The 20,923-nt window shown below is 47.7% G+C and overlaps 1 protein-coding gene across 1 annotated transcript in view; it reads left to right on the top strand.

Moving 5' to 3' along the window:
• Positions 1–533: 533 nt before the first annotated feature.
• The window catches only part of LOC119163331 (protein SHQ1 homolog), a 64,940-nt gene continuing 44,550 nt past the window's right edge, over positions 534–20,923 (top strand). The window contains exons 1-6 of the mRNA XM_075874269.1: positions 534–880; positions 975–1,042; positions 7,068–7,132; positions 9,628–9,753; positions 10,114–10,259; positions 10,400–10,512. Coding sequence (XP_075730384.1) covers positions 806–880; positions 975–1,042; positions 7,068–7,132; positions 9,628–9,753; positions 10,114–10,259; positions 10,400–10,512 — 593 coding nt within the window. The 5' untranslated portion in view covers positions 534–805. The remainder of the gene's footprint in view (positions 881–974; positions 1,043–7,067; positions 7,133–9,627; positions 9,754–10,113; positions 10,260–10,399; positions 10,513–20,923) is intronic.

Raw genomic sequence — 20,923 nt, forward strand, 5'->3', positions numbered from 1 at the left:
TTTTCTTCAAGTTTGTGCACCAATTCAATTTTTCATTTATCTTGCTGCTAGCTTCCCTGCCCTCAAATGATGTCCATCCCATATCACCTTGTACTCCCTGATTTGTTGTATTCCCGTGAGCTCCTAAAGCAAGCCTACCTATTCCACGTTGCTTAATTTCTAATCTTGCTTGAACTTCTGATCTGATGCACAAGACCGCATTGCCGAACGTCAGCCCAGGAACCATGACCCCTTTACATATTGCTCTCACAACATCACACCTATTGTAATTCCACAGTGCCCTTTTTTTCATTACTGCTGCATTCTTGTTACCTTTAGACGTCACGTATATTTCGTGTTTCCTTAGGTACCCGGTCCCATTGCTTAGTCATACGCCAAGATATTTGTATTTATCTGTTATCGCTAGCGTGACCTCCGGTATTCTAAGCTCACTACCTTCGTTATGATTAAAAATCATGACTGCTGATTTTTTCTTACAGAATCTAAAATTTAGTAAGGAATTTTATCGCCCCCTACAGGTGATCACTTGAACTTGAGAGTTTCCGGGGCCTCGGAAGGTGTATTGTGAGTCGGCTACTACCAACGTTTCTAGAACTAGGTCTGGAAACGTTGGCTACTACAGCAACATGAAAATTGCAGAAATATTTGGTGGTGTGATAGATGTGGCGTCGTGAGAACTTTCCAGAAGCCACAGTATATATCGCGCACAAAGGCAGGCTCCAAGAAGGGTTTCTGATACGGTGACGAAGCTGTCCTGTGTCACCCTGAAACTTGCTGGCTACGCTTCAGAGAAACAACCGCAACTATGTTGACTCCAGCGTTTGAGCTAAGGCAGGATGAAAACTTCTTAATTATAGAGATCAAGGCACCATACTCCAAGGTAAACGACGTGAAATTCTTGCCGTGGTTGTTTGTTCGCTCGCACCATTTTAATTTTGGCGTAATGTCTTCCTTCCTTCGTGCCGCTCTGAAAGGTATCGGAGGCAGAGGTCTACTTCCACGAAGAAGAGTTCACCTTCTACTCCAGGCCGTACTACCTGAGGTGACAAGTCTCTATTTCAAGTGGACGTAGAGTATGTTCATGAACCGAAGAGCACTGTAGTGTGAATTCAAGGAGAGGTGCTCAGTTTGTATATCTGGTAGTATCCTCAATTTTCATTCAAAAGAAGAAAGACAGGCCTGCGCGGTACACGCAACACATTCGCAGCGAAACGGGAACAGCGTCCTTTCTGGAGCTTATTGCAAACGCTCTTGGGGCGTCTGCTGCAAGTGTATGTTGCTAGGTGGCCACGACGCCATTAGTCATAATTTTACGAACTAGGGAAGTACCCACTGTGCAATCGTTCATTCTGTGGAAAGCGTGCTACATGTTAGTTCCTCGGACGATGATGAATTATGGCCAAGCATTTTCTAACAGGTGGGAAGCTCTAAACTACCCACTTAATGTGCGATTCGCATTGTGTGACGCCCGGCGTCTTTCTTCTTTCATACCACATTATGCTACATCTGGGCTCTGCAACACTTTCCCAAGCAACCATCAAATGGCGTCATGAAAAGAGTTTGTTGCCTACGAATCAACCGGACGAAAATTCTTTGAATCTATCAAGTATGAGTGAAGTTACAGCGATTAGTTTGATGCCTTAATTGCTTTCGCTCATCCTGACAGATTGGAAGCTATGCAGGGACGAAGGGCACGGGAGAATGGAAATGATTCGCAACTTCGAGTGCTTTGCTTTTTTAACGCAAGGCTTACTTTCAGTGTGATGATGATGATCAGGCATGTGGTGGCATCTCGTGGTGACCGCAGTGACTATGCAGGTCACAATGCTCAAATCAGCCAGTGGCTGTAAATTTGGGTCATTTGTAGCAAGAGGGAATGCTGACATTGATTGTACTAAACTAGGATGTCTAGGCAGGTTTGTTGGTACTTCATTGCAATAATTGGGTGTAGCGCCGCGTACAAAATTGTAAGAAGAATTGGTTGACAGGAAAGAGGCGCACTTGCACCTAAGCTTTATTTTTGCGTTCATTGCACATATAAAGCCGAGAAACCGCATGATACGATAGCACTGCCATGTTGTCAAACAAGATTAAAACCAAATTATAAGCTGCCTACAACTCTAATCGTCTAGATAGTCTACTTCACAAGAAAACAAGTCAACAGATGGTGTAGTGGTGCATCTGCTGCCCAACTTTTTGATGACATATACCTCAAATATTTGCCGCTCCTGTTTCCTTTTATAACTTTTTGGTACTTGCGTCTTCTCAAGCTCATGTGCGCAGTGGCCTGACGCGCACTGCTTGCTGCAATGGAGAGCCAAGTTGCTTCCAGTACCACTCTTTAACGTATTCTTGTGTTCCCTTGGACGTTTGTTGAAGCACCGCCCTGTTTGGCCAACGTACACCAGTCTGCACATCAGAGAAATCACGTCACCACAGTGTACAGGACAACTTTGTCAACCAAACGGAGTGATTGAGTGATGCCGGCTTTCCCTCTTACATGCTTTGTGAATTGGCTGCAATGCTTCTGTGCATGAAACGCACAGAAGCTGCAGAGAAAGACAACGGACAGGTGTCAACCCCAAAGATTGCAGTTATTTCTTATCTTCACGGCGTCTCGCATTGCATCAAAAAGATTGCAGGACGTTAAGGTGTTCGTGTAGTAATCAGTGCCCCAAACAAGCAGGGAGCTATGTGCCGCCAAGTGAACTCTCGTGAACACAGGACTCCGACAAGCACCAAAAAGCACATCACGTTTTTCGTTGGGTGCCAAAAGAACGTTGTGTTTGTGATACCTCTGTCGTGTGGACTGGTGTATGTTGGCCAAACGGGGCGGTGCCTCATGTGTAAGGGAACACAGCTGGTAAACAGAACAATAAAAAAAACAATGCATGCAAAAATATTCAGAACAAAGAAAGTTCGGGGTATAAATTTTGAAAATAAAAGACCCAGGAACAGTAAACAAAAATGATAAATTTAGTACAAGATGTCTTTATTCATATAGACAAAATAAAAACCGAGGTGCTGCTTCATTCCTCGTGTCATGCGGTGAAAGATTGCTTGGTTTCTCGTGAGACGCAAGTGAACTCGTACACTTTCCCAGTAATGTGTGTGTGTGTGTGTGTGTGTGTGTGTGTGTGTGTGTGTGTGTGTGTGTGTGTGCGTGTGCGTGTGCGTGTGCGTGTGCGTGTGTGTGTGTGTGTGTGTGTGTGTGTGGTAAGTGCCTGCAGGTGTTCCACTATAGATTGCTGCCCGGGATGTAAATGATCCCTCTATAAATTAGACGTGCAGTGAGCTCCGCTATTTCATCTAGTGTCACTTCTTTCCATTAGCCACTTTACTCCGCATGGGTTGGTGTTTCAATATATTGCCACCTGGTGTTCTGTGCCAGTGAACAGTGGGTCAGTTATGTGCCGGTAAACGAGGAAGACGAAGACGAGCAACCTGTGCCAGCGGAGACGTCCTTCTTTGTCTCTGAGATTTTTGACAGTCGCGTCCCTTTGTACGTTCCTTCGAGCTCTCAGCGTGTGACAATATGCATCCAAGCATAATTTATTGCATTTTTGCAGATCATGTTAAAGAAAAGAACAATATCGCTTGCAGTCCTAAAGCGTTTCGAGCTGCTTTGCAGTCAGGGCCAAGATGTGCTCTGGTCACCTTCTTGTTGCAAGGAGAAGCTCTGCAGCCGGCGCCCCGACACCGCTCTGCAGCGATGTGGGGCCTGGCACGTAACTAGAGTTGCTATAAGATGTTGTAAAAAAGTCAGAAGCTATGCACTAGCGGCGGAGGAGGAAATTTCAGGCTGTAAACAAAACAAGTTCACGAACGGCTGCGGATGTCTCAGGCTGACGCAAAACATCGTCGCCGTAAAATTTGAAGCTGAGGTGCTGTCATTCTCAGACTCTAAGCTCGTCCTCATTCACTTCAGGTGTGGTTGCAAGACAGTTTCTAGCAACGCAAGCTTTTTTGCTGTGCAGGTGCGCACCCATGCGTGCGTGACGCCGCCGCCATAGGAGCGACTAGTGGAACTAGATCCTGCCCTGTGTCTGATGTAACGATACAAGTGAAACTAAAGCTGCTGGAAACTGACTGAGAAGGCCACTTCCACACTTGATACATGCGACGGGCCTTCAGAAATGTTTTCTGTAGAATATATATTTTTTTTAATCCTAGCAACAGCTCTCTATTAAATAGCTGGCAAAAATTTCTGGCATTTATTACTTCTCAGCACTGTCAGATTGCAAAGCTGACTCCTCAATTTAATATTTGACTTACAAAAGTGTTTTTGATTGCAGAACTTTGATGTTACTCTAGCATAAGCACTAGGGGCACGCACTTCTGTCAAGTTCGCCAGCCATGTGCATTTTCTCAGGAACATACGCAAATCTGTTTGTGCGAAGCTCTGTCAGAAATCACTGTGTTGTCAAAATGGCCAAATTCAAATCGATTCTGAAAGTTAAGTAACTGAACTGACTACTAGAAAGTGCTAGGTGCATCAGAGACAAATTCAAAATTGTCAACATCAACAAACCAAAGTTTCGATCACCGGTGATCGATTTGAATAGGCGGGGTAAAGAAAGTATTAAATCAGCCAATGGCTGATAGATGGCCTTCTACGAGGATTTTTTTAGTTACCTCCGTCATTTGTTGAGAGAAGAGAAAGCACTTTTAACAAACTTCGATAATTTGTTGTGAATCTCATGCTGCGTTCTGCGCTATAATACTTGGCTCACATGTTCTCGGGAGCCTCCACTACCGATCTGCAGCATTTTCAGACCAGGCTCGAGAAGGGTTTCAGGGCCCCTTTAAGTTTTTTTTTTTTTTCCTATTTTGCACAATGATTGTCATAAACATCAGATTGCAGACAACTCTGCCACCAAAAATTTTCTGACAAAGTATTGAGTCAGCATTTCAGTGTATTGCACTAAGGCAGTTTCTGGTATGTACAAATGGGAAGAGACGCATGGACGTGTCTCTTGCTATTTGTCCACACCAGCGTTAAGAAACTGCCTTTTCACTATGCACCAACAAGTCGCTATGCTTGCACAACAAAGCCCCCTTGCTTTGAGTCTATAAACATTCCCCGATGCCATGGCACTACCGCTAGCAAATTTTGGCCCATGTAAAAAAAGCTTACTTTGACTCTGTTGACATGTGTTAAAAGTATAAACCAGGAAAGCATCTCATTTCATTTGCATGTTCATCTTGCATCGGCTTAACTTCTTTTTTTGAAAAATGCTGGCTCGATCCTGGCCCTGCCAGTCGTGTGTTCAAGAAATTGAAATGCTTGAGACCGTTCTTTGCAAAGTTGGCGCATGTCAAAGACCCTCAAATGGTGCAGCCCCGCTGCGGTGGTCTAGTGGCTAAGGTACTCGGCTACTGACCCGCAGGCCGCGGGTTCAAATCCCGGCTGCGGCGGCTGCATTTCCGATGGAGGCGGAAATGTTGTAGGCCCGTGTGCTCAGATTTGGGTGCACGTTAAAGAACCCCAGGTGGTCGAAATTTCCGGAGCCCTCCACTACGGCATCTTTTATAATCAAATGGTGGTTTTGGGACGTTAAACCCCACAAATCAATCAATCAATCAACCTCAAATGGTGCAAATTATTTGGAACTCTTCGTTATGATGTATCTTGTAGCCTGAGTCGCCGTGAGGCGTTAAACCTCATGAACCAACCAACTAAACAAAATGTGGTCTGGTCACCCGATTTAAATGTGTATTGGTCGTGTGTAGCTTCAAGCACACTTTTTTTACAGCAGTAACACCAAACTTTGAGGGCGAGATAACTTGTGGGATTCATTTGTGCAGACAGAAGCACATCATATACAAAATATGGACAAATGATATAGCCTAGAACATGTGCAACACGCCACTACAAGCGAAATGCGCCTTTTCTTTCTGTGTAAACCAGTCGCCCCCTGCGTCATTAGTTTGTTGGCTTCCACAATCCTTATGAGCGACCACTCTTTGTGTTGTTTTGTGTCGACTGCCATGAGCACTCTCTCCCAGGAAGCAGACTTCTCCAACGGAAACAGGGGTCACACTTGCACTGATGTCTTTGCATTTTCGGGGGGTTCACACATGTTTACAACACCTCAGAAAGAATTATAGTGGAAGCTTTCATTGTAAAGTGTTGTCAACATGATGCTCATGTGTACGCAGTTTTGTGTGTGCACATAGCTATTTTTATACATAAACTACTCTGGGTCCCACCTCACTCTGCGCTCTCTGAAACTGTAACTGCGATGAAGTGCTGTAGATGTGATGTGATGTAGATGTGCTGTGATGTTTTCAGATAAATAAACATCGTGCGCTCATGGAAACAGCTTTACAGCCGTGATAAGTAGTTCATTAGCCATCTATTATAAGAGATTGAGATTAATGAGTAAACTTTATTTGAAGTCCGGCAGTTTCCTCCGGGCGAGGTGGGGGAAGAGATTTATTAAGTGGTCTACTTACCATTTTTGCACGCAGAGGGTGTCTTCATAAAGTATTGTCACCTGGGTTTGACAGCGAAATAGACAGGACTCAAACTGAAATCATTGAACTCTTTATGGGGCCAACTTATGCCCAGCAAAATAAATAACACTTGAGGTGCACAGATCACAATTATCTCTCGTTAAAAAACATCATCTTTTATGCATGAAAGAAGGGAAATTTCAGCAATACAGTTAGTACTCTTGTTAGCCTCAGGATAAACTCCAGATAAGAAACAGGGCTCACTTCTGGTGTGTGTTCTTATTGGGACAGTCTAAAACTATCTCAATGTTCTCACAAATGACTGTCACATGTCTACCACTTGGTACCTGTTTTCTTATGGGTGGAGCCCACTCACTTAAAAATGAAGGAGCTAACGTGCATGTCGGTATCTATTTGACACCCAACGTACCTCCATGCATGCAGCTATGCTGCTGATTTTTTTTTTTTGGGGGGGGGGGGGGTGGTTTCACGATGTTTCTTTTTAATTCAATATATTCAGTACAATAATACAATACAATGAAAAAAAAAATGCGTAAGTGCAGAAGGAGGTCATGAACCAAAACATACCTTTTTTTTTGCCCTTACAGACTTCATTTGCCTGGAAAAGTGGTCGAAAATGGGCATGAAATGGCCAAGTACATCTCTGACAATGGTGAGAACCCTGACTGGACACTGTAGCACACAGGGGTGCAACAGCTGCGCCTATTGCACCACTTTGATACAATTCCCCTTCGTTGCACCGAGCTGCGCCAAAACCGCGAACATTGCTGAAATTGCGCCACGCTGTGCGAAAATGCTCAACCAGTCTCAAAATTAACGGACGTGCATTAATTTTAGCAAGAAATAAAGGCCACATTGGTCACCTGCACTTTACATCATCAATCATACCATGCGGCAGACTCTAACCTTAAACAACAGTGTAAGTTATATACTCGTTAAGTGAGCACACTCGCGAATCGCGATCGACCAGATAAAATATAAGATGAAGTAACAATGCCGTGCGCCCATCAATCCACGGACCCGCCAATGGGTCCTTCGGTCCACGGTCCATAGCGGATATCTTCAGCAGGTTGACGAAACATCAAGCAAAAAAAAAAAGTGTTTCCGCAGCCACCAGCCATTCGCGGGAAATATGAATTTCCAAATCGGCTAACGTGGGTATAGCATGTTAAGAATGTATACCACGTTTTCCCCTCGCGAACTAGGTCGACATTTTGTGAACACCGTCATTGCCCGCCACCATTTTTGTTGCCATAGCAACGACACATAAGTCATTTTTCTGGCTTCCTGTTGCGTCGTCCCAGCAATAAATATCAGTTGCCGGGCCAACGAGCGCATGCCATTGTTAATTTATCTGGTCAAACGTGCCTTAGCAAGCTGAGAATTTGGGCCCGCTAAACCTAACCCCCCCCCCCCCCCCCCCCCTTCCGTCAAGGAAAAAGTGTGGTCAAAGGGGGGGAGAGGGGTAGTGTAGCGATTCGAAAATTTTTTGGCCTTGTTCTAAACCGCGCAGAACGCTGCTTAAGCCACCTTTGCCGCAGTATACATGTGTCCCACGAAAAAGTGTCTTGTGATTTTGAAGGGGCTGTTAATTAGTGCTAGTCATGGAACGCAGCACATTTGGTTAAATTACTCAGGCGTGTATGTGGCCATAATCATGAGTTTGGGGTGATGGGTGGCATTTAAAAGTGGCTGGCAATCATTTGGAGCAGTGAATGACACTTCTGCTGCCCCCCTCCCCCAAACAGAAAAAAAAAACCTTGTGCGCTAGTTTTTCTTTTGCCATCCCTACACTTCGATTTCATGAATATCATTAATTTCAAGGGTGCCAGCTTGGCAGAGCTGCATTTGAATTCGGAGAGTCTGTCGAAAGATTCCGCAGGCATGGCAAATGCTTATGTGGACTTCGAACCGTTGTTTACCCAGTGGGGTAATTCAGAATGCTACCTTTATTGACATAGCAGTGCTAATGTTCACTATGCGTAATTTAGATGGGTTGAATGTTTCTACATTCTTTAAAAGTTAGCCTTATTTTTCGTACTGCTCAAAATTTGACCTTTCATAAAAAAGTTTTTTCCCGTAACCTGCTGCACATTTGTATTTTAGTGCTCCAAAAGTAGCATTTTGCTGCTCCAAAAATTGCTCCAAATTATATTTTGGCTTGTATATATATTTCTTTAAAAGTTAGCCTTATTTTTCGTACTGCTCAAAATTTGATCTTTCATAAGAAAAGTTTTTCCCCATAGCCTGCTCCACATTTGGATTTTAGGGCTCCAAAAGTAGTATTTTGCAGCTTCAAAAATTGCTCTAAATTCTATTTTGGCTGTTGCACCCCTGAGTACATCTCTCAAACGGAAGGCTAGCTATGTATCGTGGTGTCTGCTTGGGCTAAGCTTGGTAGTTATGTGGCATCTTGGCACAAGAATACAAACTGACTGTAGGTTTCACATAGTTTTGGATGGTTTCAGTCTATCTGGAGAGGGGTACTCTTTTGACACATAGGCCTAATGACACGATTGGGGAGCTCCTTTTTTTTTTTTGACTCTGAAAAGCACGTGTAATTAAAAGAGCCAGGTTTCCAATGATGGCAAACTCATTTTTTGTCCCACCTTACTTCATCTTCGTAAATGTCATCATATTAAGGTTCTCACAGTTTCCCACTAGGGGTAACCAGGTTTTGCCATAGTCTTTCCCCTCTCGCGTCCGAAAGAAGCTGTGCATTGAATGCAAAGCTGTAAATGAAGCAGGGACTTGCTTTTTGCAATGGCTTTTCAGGGATTTAGGTGGGAAATAAACTGATCTTTGTGTGCAATAACTGTGGCTGTTGTTATTGTCAAATAACATGTGTGGCCCGGCATATTGAAAGAGGACATGACATGATTTGGGGCTATCAGGCATGCATTTCAAAGGAGTCAATCAAAGTGGTCTGTGGAAAACGGTAAGGTGGTGAACCACAACGATGAATGGCATGCCCCCCGCCACCTACCATTCAGTGAGTCCTGCTGTAGTGATACTGAATGCTTGCCTTTGGCGGTTTCTTGTTAGGAAAGATATTTAGGATTAAGCACATTTCTTGCAATCTTGACAGTTAAATTTTCTTGCTTTATCTTTTTGGAGAAATTCATTGTGGACGCTCTTATTTTCCAGGTGTATATGTGGTTCACATGCCAAAGCAAAGTCCGGGCCAGGTTTTCACTGGCTTAGATCTTTTGACCAAACTCCTAGCTCCGAATCCGAGGACAGTCCGAGCTCAACCCGTCATTGAAGTTCTTGGTATGGGTTAGATTGTCTGTTTTTATATGTCGTACTATTGTTTATGTTGAATCACACAGTATTAACAAAATGCACTAAAACTGCATGTTCTTGTACATGTTTTTGTATGACGTGTATATTTGCTTTTGCACATTTACAAATTCAGAGTGTGTTCCAATGTATTTCTAGGCTAAGCTGTCCCATAGTTGGTGTGAGAGGTTCTGCATCATTCTGCTCCGCATTTATTTAGTCAGCGTGAAGGGAGCATGACACGGCTTTGCCGTGCAGATGGGTTGGGATTTGTTTACTCTCAGGGAATGGCCCTCTCATCGTTGTTTCACCAACACGGTGATGCAGAGAAGTGTCCTTGTTTGTCTGCAGAAAACTGGTCTGCCAGTGATGAGCCACCTGAAGTGGACTGGCACGTGGAGCAGACACCTTGGACCCCTCAGGACGAGGTTTCCCTGCTTGATGGACGCAAGTATGGCTTTGACAGACAGAGGACGGGCGTCATTGCACGCGTCAAGGTGCTTCCCATTTATAATAAGAAAGACCGATACTTGGGCTAGTTAGTTGTGCTCCTTCATTCCGTCTGGAGGCATAATTCTGTGCATGTCATGGCCTTTACAGCGCTCAGATGGTTATAACTCTCTGCTGACTCGTGCAGGAGGAAGTGCCTGACCTGGTAGACATTGCTGACCCTGAGCACAAGAGCGTCAAACAAGCCCGGCAGGAGCGACTCGAGGCAGAGGAGAAACACTTTAGTGCTGAACACTACCTGTAATTGCATTGCTTTCTCTCTTTGTCTGTGATGCATATTGTTGGCCTGGACCAGTCATTCCTCATTGAGACATGTGGAATCTTGTGAGCGAGGCATGCGCTTTCGGAGTGAATAGACGCAACCAAACACGCATTTATTTAATTAGATTTAAAGAGACAATATCGCCAGCCGAATCAATGCATCAGCTGTAATCAACACGCTGAAACAACCATACACAATATTCCACAACATGAGGTAGTGCGAAGGCAGCATCGCCAACGCTCGACTTACCATGAGGGCCCATGGCAGACGACCCGCAGTGCCGTCCACCACGGACCCACCACAAGAGAAAATTGTGCACACCAACCGCCAAAGAAGACCGTTCCTCTCTCATGAGCTGCCAGGCAATGTTGTTAGATACCGTCAGTTGGAAAAGCCCACTCCGGAGGCGGCACCAACTCGTATCCGCTCTGAGGATGGCGCTGGCATAGCGTTGAGATCCAGCTGCCGCCCCTAGCTACTCACCACTTTTCGCGGTAGCGTTGAAGTTTTTTTCTTTTTCTGTGTGTGTTAGCTTGCTTAGACCACAGCGGGGGAGCTTGAAGGCGATGTTTTGGTCGTCGCAAATTGTATTTTACATGTGACATGACGATCAACTTGAGTGAATTACCAGTTTAACATAGTAAGCATGCCGACTTGCAGTGGGCTGGGCAGTCAAAGGGGCTAGGCCTCCTAGGAAATTACTTGCGATTGGCGGCACTTCTTCAAAGTCCAGAATGACCCTGTAGCTCTCAAGACCTGTACAGCTGCTATTTCACGAAAAGCCTTGCAGGTGACAGTCAAGACCTACATTCACGATCTACATTTCGAATCTGAGAACATAATAAATTGCTACAAGCAGCACATCGTACATAGAAACGTAAAAATTTTATGTGGTAGGTAGACACATAAGCTCGGTGCTGTTCCTAGAATTTTCCCGAATATTCTTGCATACTTGTCTAAACCAACGGCATTAAAGTGCAAAAGGAAATCCCCGAAACTTGGAGAAAGCACAAATTCTGAGGGTCGTGAGCTGGGAAGTGGTGGCGATGTGCCTGACGTTAACATGGAGAACAGCGATGTTAACGATGCTACTGGCGTCCCCTTCGATCCAGAGTTGTGTCCAGGGCTGGCAAATAAGTTTTCTGCATTACAAGATCAAGCAAAGTTTTAATCCTGGAATGGCGAGCTTATCCAGCAAGACGTAGTTTTTTTTTTAATCTCGCTGTTCGTCTTGCATTGACAGTTTCAAAAGCGAAGTCAGCGAGAGAGTAGCGCTAGGAAACCGAATGGCTGATTACTTGCCTGCTCCTTAAAATATCGAGCCCTTCTGCCTACAGGCTGATGTCAAAGGTGAACATATTGCCTCTGCTGACATCATCATGCCTTACATTAATTGTAAGGAAATGCCTTCTAAGTTTGGGTTCAATAAGGCTTTGCTCCGCAGCATAAGCTGTTCTGCTGGAGGAAGGCCGGTCTTGAGTACGTCCACTTGACGTGTAGACACTTTTGATAGCTTTGTTTTCGTTTTCCAAATGTCATTCTTCGCTTTTTCTCGAAAAAATGTTGCCCTAATAACAGTCTTTCTTAGTTTTTTAGTAGTTGAGCGTAATTTTTGGTGAAGTGTCATTGGTTTCGTAGAATTCCCTCCTTTTTTTCTTCTACCACGCTCGCTGATTCTACCTAGTGCTCTTGCATGGTGGGCATAAGTTTTCCCGGGACACTTAGTGCTCCTCCACACGTCCCGAATCTTCAGGGCCAATGTTGCGGTCGAAATGGAAAAGAATAAGCTGCTATGCCAGCCCGTGCATATTTTAGGTGATCAGCGTAACTGAGAAAAGCTGATAGCATCTACAAGCTCATGAGTTTCAGCTTGCTTCGCTGTACGTGCACAGGGGAACAAGCTTCCCCCTAGAACTGAGGACAACGGGGAAGTCTTTGTTACCACCATTGCTTTGCCGATTTTGACAATGCTTTTGTTTGGAACAACTTTGAAAAAAAAAAAAAAAAAAAACAACTTTGATAAGATTGACATTCCAGGATTTAAACTTTGTTTGGTCTTGTAATGCAAGGAACCAAGCGGCTACCCCTGGGCACAACTCCGTATTGGAGGGGACGCCAGTAGCTTCATCAGCATCGCTTTTCTTTGTGTTAACGTCAGACTTATCGCCGACAGTTGCCGGCACACAGCTCTCGAAATTCAAGGTTTCTCTTAAGTTTCGGCGGCTTCCTTTCGCGCTTTAATGCTGCTGGTTTAGACGAGTGTGCACGAGTATTCAGGAAAATTTGAGGAACGGCACCAGGCTTAAGTGTCCACCTACCATGTGGAATTGTGACATTTCCGCCTACGATGTGCTCGTAGCAAGTCATTAGACCCTCGGATTCAAAATTTAGATCGCCAATGTAGGTCTTGACTGTCACCTGGAAGGATTTTCGTGGAACTGCGACTCTCCAGGTCTTGAGAACTTGAAGTGACACGTATCCCGAAGGAGTACGGCCACTAGCGTGGGTCCGGTCTTAGTGAGCCGCAGGGCACGCATTAACCATCGCCATGGCGAGAACACGGTACTGCTCAAGGTCGCTTTATTACACTTTATTATCTGTGGCAATGCCAAAACGCAGTACAGCCTGTTGCAATGGCGCGGCAGGAAAACAAATGGGCTTATCTACGCCACGGGCTAAAAGTATTACACAGGGTGCCACGAGCACGTCTCCATGGTAAAAATGATTCATGGAGACACCGGGACCAAGGCCCGGTTGCTCGAGCGAGGGCAAAGGCGCTAGCGTTGGCTTCGGAGAGTTATGAGTCGCCGTAGCCTGGCCACGCACTAGGAACACGCACTACTCTTCGGCCTAGCATTCGGAAGGGGGACGACATAAAGTAAGCGTTCGCCGCGGGCAGAAGGCACTGTTGGCGAAGTCCGAACGAGCCCTAAAGGGACTTTGCTAAGGCACGTTGCCGGGCTAGTTGGTTGGGATTCATCATTTTCACTGGTATAGCGCACCAGTGAAAATGATGAATCTTGAAGGCCTGGTTAGATCAATTGAGAAGACAAAAAAAGTGGATCTTGATATCTTTTTCACGGCAAAGACGCATAAAGTTGAATGCCCTTTCAGAGTGATCATCTCAGAGAATGAATCGTGGCAAAAGTGTATCGCGTTATTTCTACAAAAGCATTTGAAGTTAGCGCTGTGTGTGTGTGAATCTCTCCTTTGTGTGTGTCCTTGTCGTGGTGCGCTATACCAGTGAAAATGATGAATCCCTAAAGGGAGCTGACAGAAAAGAAAAGCATGCTTACCCCCATGTCATCCCGGAGAGGTCTGACCCACTCCCGACACACGCGCGCAAAACCTCTCGGGAGACTCCACGCGCGGCGCCACCGTCGCCATCTGCTACTGGGTGAGAGAGCTTAAATGTCATTTCTTGCTCTCCCAGCGCGGCAGACAGTGGAGGAGGGGACTCATGTCGGTACATGAGAACGGCAGAAAAGGTGGCAAAGCCCGCGCAAAGCGGGCTAGACTCAATTCCCACATCTCCCTCTCATAAGTTTGCCCTTTACTGGTCTGCAAAGGCAGCCAGACGTCACCCATGCAGTAAAAATGACACTGCTATGAGCGACAGCTAATCTCAATTCAGCCCTGTAACTGCTGCTAAAAAAATGATGAAAGGGAAAAAAACATTAATAACAAAATAAACACATGACACTATAAAAATAATTGCAAAAGGGAGCACAGGAAAGTAGGACTAGTGTTCGTGGTGCTTAGGAGGGATAGCGTCCACTACACGGAGGGGCGGAGGAGTGTGACAATGTCCCCTGGGTGCGATGCCCGAGTGCAAGGTCAGAGGCACGCAAGGGACTCTCTGATGGCTTGTTGCTGCTCTTGATTAGCCGCGAGTTCGACAAACACTGCTTCGATGGAGGTTTGGAGGCCCCGCATTTTTGGCTCGATGACGAAGCTGGAACATTGCGGGAAGCCGGGCCTCGCCGGGGATTAGGGAGTCCGAACCGGAATGGGCTGCGAGGCGCCCTGGCGTTGGCTGGCAGCATATAGCTGCTGTCAGCTGGCCTCGCGCAAAATTCATGGTGAAAAAGGCAGCAGGGCTTCTCGGCGACAACCGAAAGCAGGGCACGGCCGGACTGTCTGACGGCACTGGGTCAGGGCCCTGAGAACCTCTAGTGGCCACGTCGATAGGGCAAAGCCACGACGCGCACTTTTCACGGGCACGCACTGAAGCGTCACGTACAGAAGCACGCACACACACACCGCCGACGGCTGCGCGAGAAAAGGCGCAAGGTGTTTTTCGTCCCACTCTCCACGCATAAGCATCGATACTCAAGGTCACAACTCCTTTCGTGGTAGACGAAATGAAGACAAAACAAGAGTAAAACAGAGCAAAATGATGTTCAGTCTCTGGCAAAAAAAACATAATATACAAATAACATATTAGACAAAAGAAACATAAAAGACTCATGAACACTTAAAAAAAAAAACACTGCCAGCAAACTGGTGGGGTCAACTTCTTTCTTTACGAGAAACGGCCATAAACAAGCTAACCTATACTGAGGTTAGGCAGTAAACTGAGGGCTTTCGGTTGCGGAGAAGTCCACCATCCGGCACGAAATCACACAAGTGACCCCTTCCACAGATTACAACGGTGCGGGGTCCAAATGCGGTCCGCCGCTCCGGGTGTGCCCGTTGCTTGCGTGAAGTGCCGCAGGGGGCTGGCGCGAGCTCGTCAGACCGTGACAAAGAGCTTTAGGTCTGCGATGTGGGCACGACTGAGTTTTCCCTAAGGGGATCTTTCAGCTGGTACGTGCCACGGACGCTCACGAACAATCGGTTCATAAGACTGGGCGGCTTGCCACCCCTTGGTTCCACCGTTTGTCAGACGTGGCAGGCACGGCATAGCGATAAATGTCATGCTTTGTGCCGGGCCAGGTCACAACGTTGCTCAGTTTGCAAAAACTTTCGAGGCACTCAGGTGACCGGCCACAAGTTCGTTGTGAGAGGATCGCAACAGTGCGGCTCTCAGACTTTTTTTGGGCATAGCCACCTTAAACAAATCGATGGACTCGTCGCCAGTGGCTATATAGCTCAGCAGGAGCCCGTCATGGTCCAGCAAAATGAATCCGCCATGGACTTAGCGACACACGCTGTTTCAGCCCCCTAATCGCGCTTGCCGCAGAACAAGCAGTGTAACGACGCTCCGTCCCTTCGAGACAGTCTATTGGCACCCGCCGCAGAGCAAGCAGCGTATACGGCGCTCCGTCCCTCCGAGACTCGAAACGGATCACTTTGGTGAGCCTTCAGTAGCCCTTTGCTGCCAAAAGCGATTCCCATTCTCCCAAAGGGGGAGTCTGGTATCGCGTCCACTCAGGACCGCAGCAACCGCCGCGTGCACGGCGTTACAGGTTTGCCCTCGGCACAGTGGCCTTCTGAACGTTCCCTTGCTCGGCCGCTACGCAGTGCGCCGCTTACCTGGATGCAGCCAAGGTCGTCCTCATTGGAACTCCCCCTTTTCGCCGCTGTTTCGTTCCCGACACTTGCATGTGCTAAGGCACCGCGCACGGCGGTCGCACCGAAATCCAGGTTCTCGGCAGACAAAAGGAGGTGACGACACGGACGGGTGCCGAAGGGGGCCCGTCAATAGAGGTGATGGCCTCTTTGTGCAACGCGGCATGTCACGAAGCAGGCATGTTGCGACGAGCCCAAATCGCGCAGGCGAACTGACTCGCTAAGAGCAGTCAAAAGCTTAGAGCTTTTGATACCGCGTTGGGCGCCAGTGTAGTGACACATATCCCGAAAGAGTACGGCCACAAGCGTGGGTCTGGTGTTAGCGAGCCGCAGGGCACGTGTTAGCCGTCGCCATGGCGAGAACACGATACTGCTCAAGGTTGCAACACTTTATTGCCTGCGGCAACACCAAAACCGCAGTACATAGCCCGTTGCAAAGGCGCGGCGGGAAAGCAAATGGGCTTATCCACGCCACGGGCGAAAAGTACTACACAGGGTGCCACGAGCACGTCTCCATGGTAAAAATGATTCACGGAGACACCGGGACCAAGGCTGGTTGCTCGAGCGAGGGCAAAGGCGCTCACGTTGGCTTCGGAAAGATACGCCTCGGCGTAGCCTGGCCGCACACTAGGAATACTAGGAACCGCACTACTCTTTGGCCTAGTGTTCGGAAGGGGGGGGGGGCGACATAAAGTAAGCGTTAGCCGCGAGCGAAAGGCGCTGTTGGTGAAGTCCAAACGAGCCCCAAAGGGAGCTGACGGATGGAAACGAAAAGTGTGCTTACCTCCATGTCGTCTGAGGTCTGACCCACTTCCGACGCACGCGCGCGAAACTTCTCGGGAGACTCCATGCGCGGTGCCACCGTCGACATCCGCTACAGGGTGAGAGAGGTTAAACGTCATTTTTTGCTCTCCCAGCGCCGCAGACAGCGGAGGAGGGGAGTCATGTCGGGACATGAGAACGGCAGAAAAGGTGGCAAAGCCCGTGCAAAGCGGGCTAGCCTCAATTCCCACAAACTACAGGGTCATTTGGGGCTTTGAAGAAGTGCCGCTGATCGCAAGAGTTTGCCCTCGGAGGCATAGCCACTTTGACAGCCCGGCGAGCTGCAGGTCGGCATGTTTACTATGTTAAACTGCTAATTTATTTATTTATTTATGTACCCTCAGGGTCAACAGACATTACAGAAGGGAGTGGTAAAAACAACAAAACAAGTTTGTAAGTACAAGAGGCAATGCAATGTTTTAGGTTATACAACAGCAGATTGAAACAAAACAAAAGAAAGAAATGACAAATATCAAAATGGCATATAAGAAAATAGAAAGATACGTTCTTATAAAAAATAAAAATAACGTTTCTAAGTATACAATGAGCATTGTTACACTTCAGTGCAACAGGTACAACAAATTCAACAGGTAACAGTGAAATCTTATCTTTAGAAATGTATAAGGTGAAATACTACGACCATGTAGTCAAAGAATTTGTTAATATAGTCACAAATGCGTCACGATCTGAAATTGTTACAAACGATTCGGGAAGGCAATTCCAATCGCGTGAAGTGCGTGGTACGTATGATTGTCGAAATGACTCTGTTTGAGACGATGGTATGCCAACTTTATGAGCGTGATCTAAACGACGAGGAACGTAATGCGGCGGAAGGATTAGTAAATCACGGAAGTATGAGTGGTGATATATTTTATCGAAAAGGGTTAAGCGGATCGTAGTACGACGAGAAGCAAGTGAAGGTAATTTAAGGGTAGATTTCATTAGTGTGATGCGCGTGTTTCGATCGTAATTAGCTTTTATGAAGCGAACAGATTTATTTTGTATCATTTCTACTGAATGCACCAAATTATGGTGGTATGGATCCCAAACAGATGCGGCATATTCAAGTTTAGTACGAACTAGTGTTTTATACAACATCAGCTTGACAGAAGAAGGTTATTTGATGAAGTTACGACGAAGATATCCAAGCATGCGATTAGCGTTACAAACAACATAGTTAATATGAGTATTCCATGTTAGGTTGTTACTGATATGAACTCCGAGGTACTTGTACGAGGTGACACTGATTGTGTGTTAAGTTAGTTATGAGTAGGTAAAGTGGTGATCTTTCTTGACACGCGCATGAATTTACATGTTTTAATTGTGGTAAAGCCTTTGAACAGTGGGTCGTCCTCTTCAGCGCCTTCTAGTGGGTCGCCCTTTTCATAAGGAGAAGAGCAGCTGGCGCAGAGAGTCGATCCCCGCATTGACTGTCGCTGTCGTTAATCATCGCTGAGTGTCCGCCAATAAACCGCTTAACAATTTGGTGGAGAGTGCTGAGAGTGCTGTGCCCTTCAAACACCTTCGGTCCGCATTCGATGCCCTTGGAGCTTCGATCCCGTACCGTGCCTCCAACCATGCACCAAGACGCCGCCCAGCAAACGCTTCCTCCTACGCCGACGCCATGTCCCGGTGTCCCCCGCATCCGCGACCCTCCTGTCTTCACCGGAGCGGATGGCACCGACGTCGAGGACTGGCTGGCCATGTACGAACGCGTGAGCGTCCCCAACCATTGGGACGAGGCAGGTAAACTGGGCAAGCTGTTTTTCTATCTCGCGGGTGTGGCCGGCATGTGGTACAACAACCACGCATCTGATTTCCCGACATGGTCCGCTTTTAAAACCGCTGTCGTCGACGTGTTCGGCCGCCCGGCCGTTCGTAAGCTGCAAGCTGAACAGCGTTTACGTGAACGAGCCCAGCAGACAGGCGAGTCCTTCACAAGTTATGTCGAGGACATCCTCGACTTGTGCAAGAAAGTCGACCTGAACATGTCAGAGGCTGACAAAATCACGCATGTTCTAAAAGGCATCGCCGACGATGCCTTCACCATGCTCCTGGCAAAGAACCCCCGCACTGTGGCAGAAGTCATCATGTTATGCCAAAGTTACGACGAGCTGCGGCGGCAGCGCTTGATGACCCGTCGACCGCCACCACGTGATGCTGATCTCTCGGCCTTGTCAGCAGTTCCTGACCACGCAACCTTGCTCGCCGAAATCAAGTCGTTTGTGCGTGAGGAAGTTGCCCGCCAGGTCTCTCTACTGGCTTTTGCTTCCCCACAACATGCTCAACAGCCATCAAGTACATTTCTACCTCCGCTCCGCCGAGCCATTCAGCAGGAAATCGCGGAGGTCGTCCCTGAATACCACCAGCCGCCTCCTGCATCTGTGCCACTCAGCTACGGCCAAGTTGTTGCAAGGCCGCCCCCACCGATTTCTGCAACTGTTCCCCTAAATTACACTGAAACCGTCGCGAGGCCCCAGGCCTTTGGAGAAACGGTCTCGCCTACATACGCCGGCGTCACCCACGTGCCCCGAGTGCCGCCTACCATGCACTCATATCAGCAGTCGGCTCGCCAATCGCGTTCTGCGACATGGATGCGACCCGCAAACCAATGGCGCACTGCTGACAATCGCCCCATCTGCTTTGCTTGTGGTTGCGTCGGTCATGTAGCACGCTATTGCAATCGTGTGCAGCAACCGCAGGTCGCCTCCAACTTTCCCAGCCAGTCAAGCCGCTCTTATGACCAACCGCCGCCTATGTCACCGTCGTCCCGCCCCGTTCCGTCTACCCGCCGTTCACCATCTCCACGACGTCGCTCACTGTCGCCAATGCGACCACGTCCACTCGAGGGCGACCAGGAAAACTAGTCGTCGCAGTCCACGAGGCAAGGGCTGCGACGCTGTCGAACTGCAGAAGCCCTCAGGAAAGCCCGTCGAACGTGATAGACGTGCTTGTGGATGGCGTTCGTGCATATGCCCTTGTAGATACTGGAGCCGCCGTATCCGTGATGGACGAAAAACTTAGCCGACTACTGCGCAAAGTAACCACGCCGCTTTGTGGGCTCTCCCTCCGTACAGCCAGCGCCCAAAGTATTCAACCTACGGCGATGTGCACAGCCCGCCTTATGATTCAGGACGTGATGTATGCGGTCGAATTCATCATAATTTCTTCATGCTCTCACGACGTCATCCTAGGATGGGATTTTCTCTCCCGCCACGACGCCGTCATTCATTGCGCACCAGCAGAAATAGAACTCACGCCATTCTCTTCTTTGACGCCGGCCGACAGTCCATCCGCTGCAAGCAAGTTACTCGTCAGAGACGACACGCAAGTGCCTGCAAACTCGTCCGTGGCGGTGTCGGTCTACTGTGCAAGTCTTTCAGACACCGCTGCACTCCTCTCACCATCTCACCGTGTTTTCACCAGAAAAGGTTTGCTGGTTCCTTTCGCGACCGTGCAAATAACTCGCGGCAGCACCACTATTTTTGTTGTGAACTCATCTCCGTACAGCGTTACGTTGGTGCGCGGGGAATGTCTCGGCAGCGTGGAACCCATCGAAGACGCGCAAGTTATGGATCAACCCGATGACATGCACTGCTCAAGTTCCTGTACGCTTGGTGCTGTTTCGACATCTGCTTCATCATCCGATGATATATTCGGTCCCTGCATACCCGACGACCTTACGCAGGGCCAGCGTTCCCAGCTTTTGGGCCTGTTGGAAGAATTCCGCTCTTCTTTCGATGTCGCTCAACCTTCTCTCGGCCGCACATCCACCGTTACGCATCGCATCGACACAGGCGCACAGCCACCGCTGCGGCAACGTCCATATCGCGTATCTCCCACAGAACGCCGTGTAATGAACGAGCAAGTCAACGACATGCTTCGCCGCGATGTTATTCGCCCCTCTAGCAGCCCCTGGGCATCTCCTGTCGTTCTCGTCACGAAGAAGGACGGCTCTGTGCGGTTCTGTGTGGACTACCGACGCCTCAACAAGATCACTCGTAAGGACGTGTATCCACTACCGCGGGTAGATGACGCGATTGACAGCCTGCA

Source organism: Rhipicephalus microplus, chromosome 9, assembly GCF_043290135.1.
Source record: "Rhipicephalus microplus isolate Deutch F79 chromosome 9, USDA_Rmic, whole genome shotgun sequence".
Classification (NCBI taxonomy): Eukaryota; Metazoa; Arthropoda; class Arachnida; order Ixodida; family Ixodidae; genus Rhipicephalus; species Rhipicephalus microplus.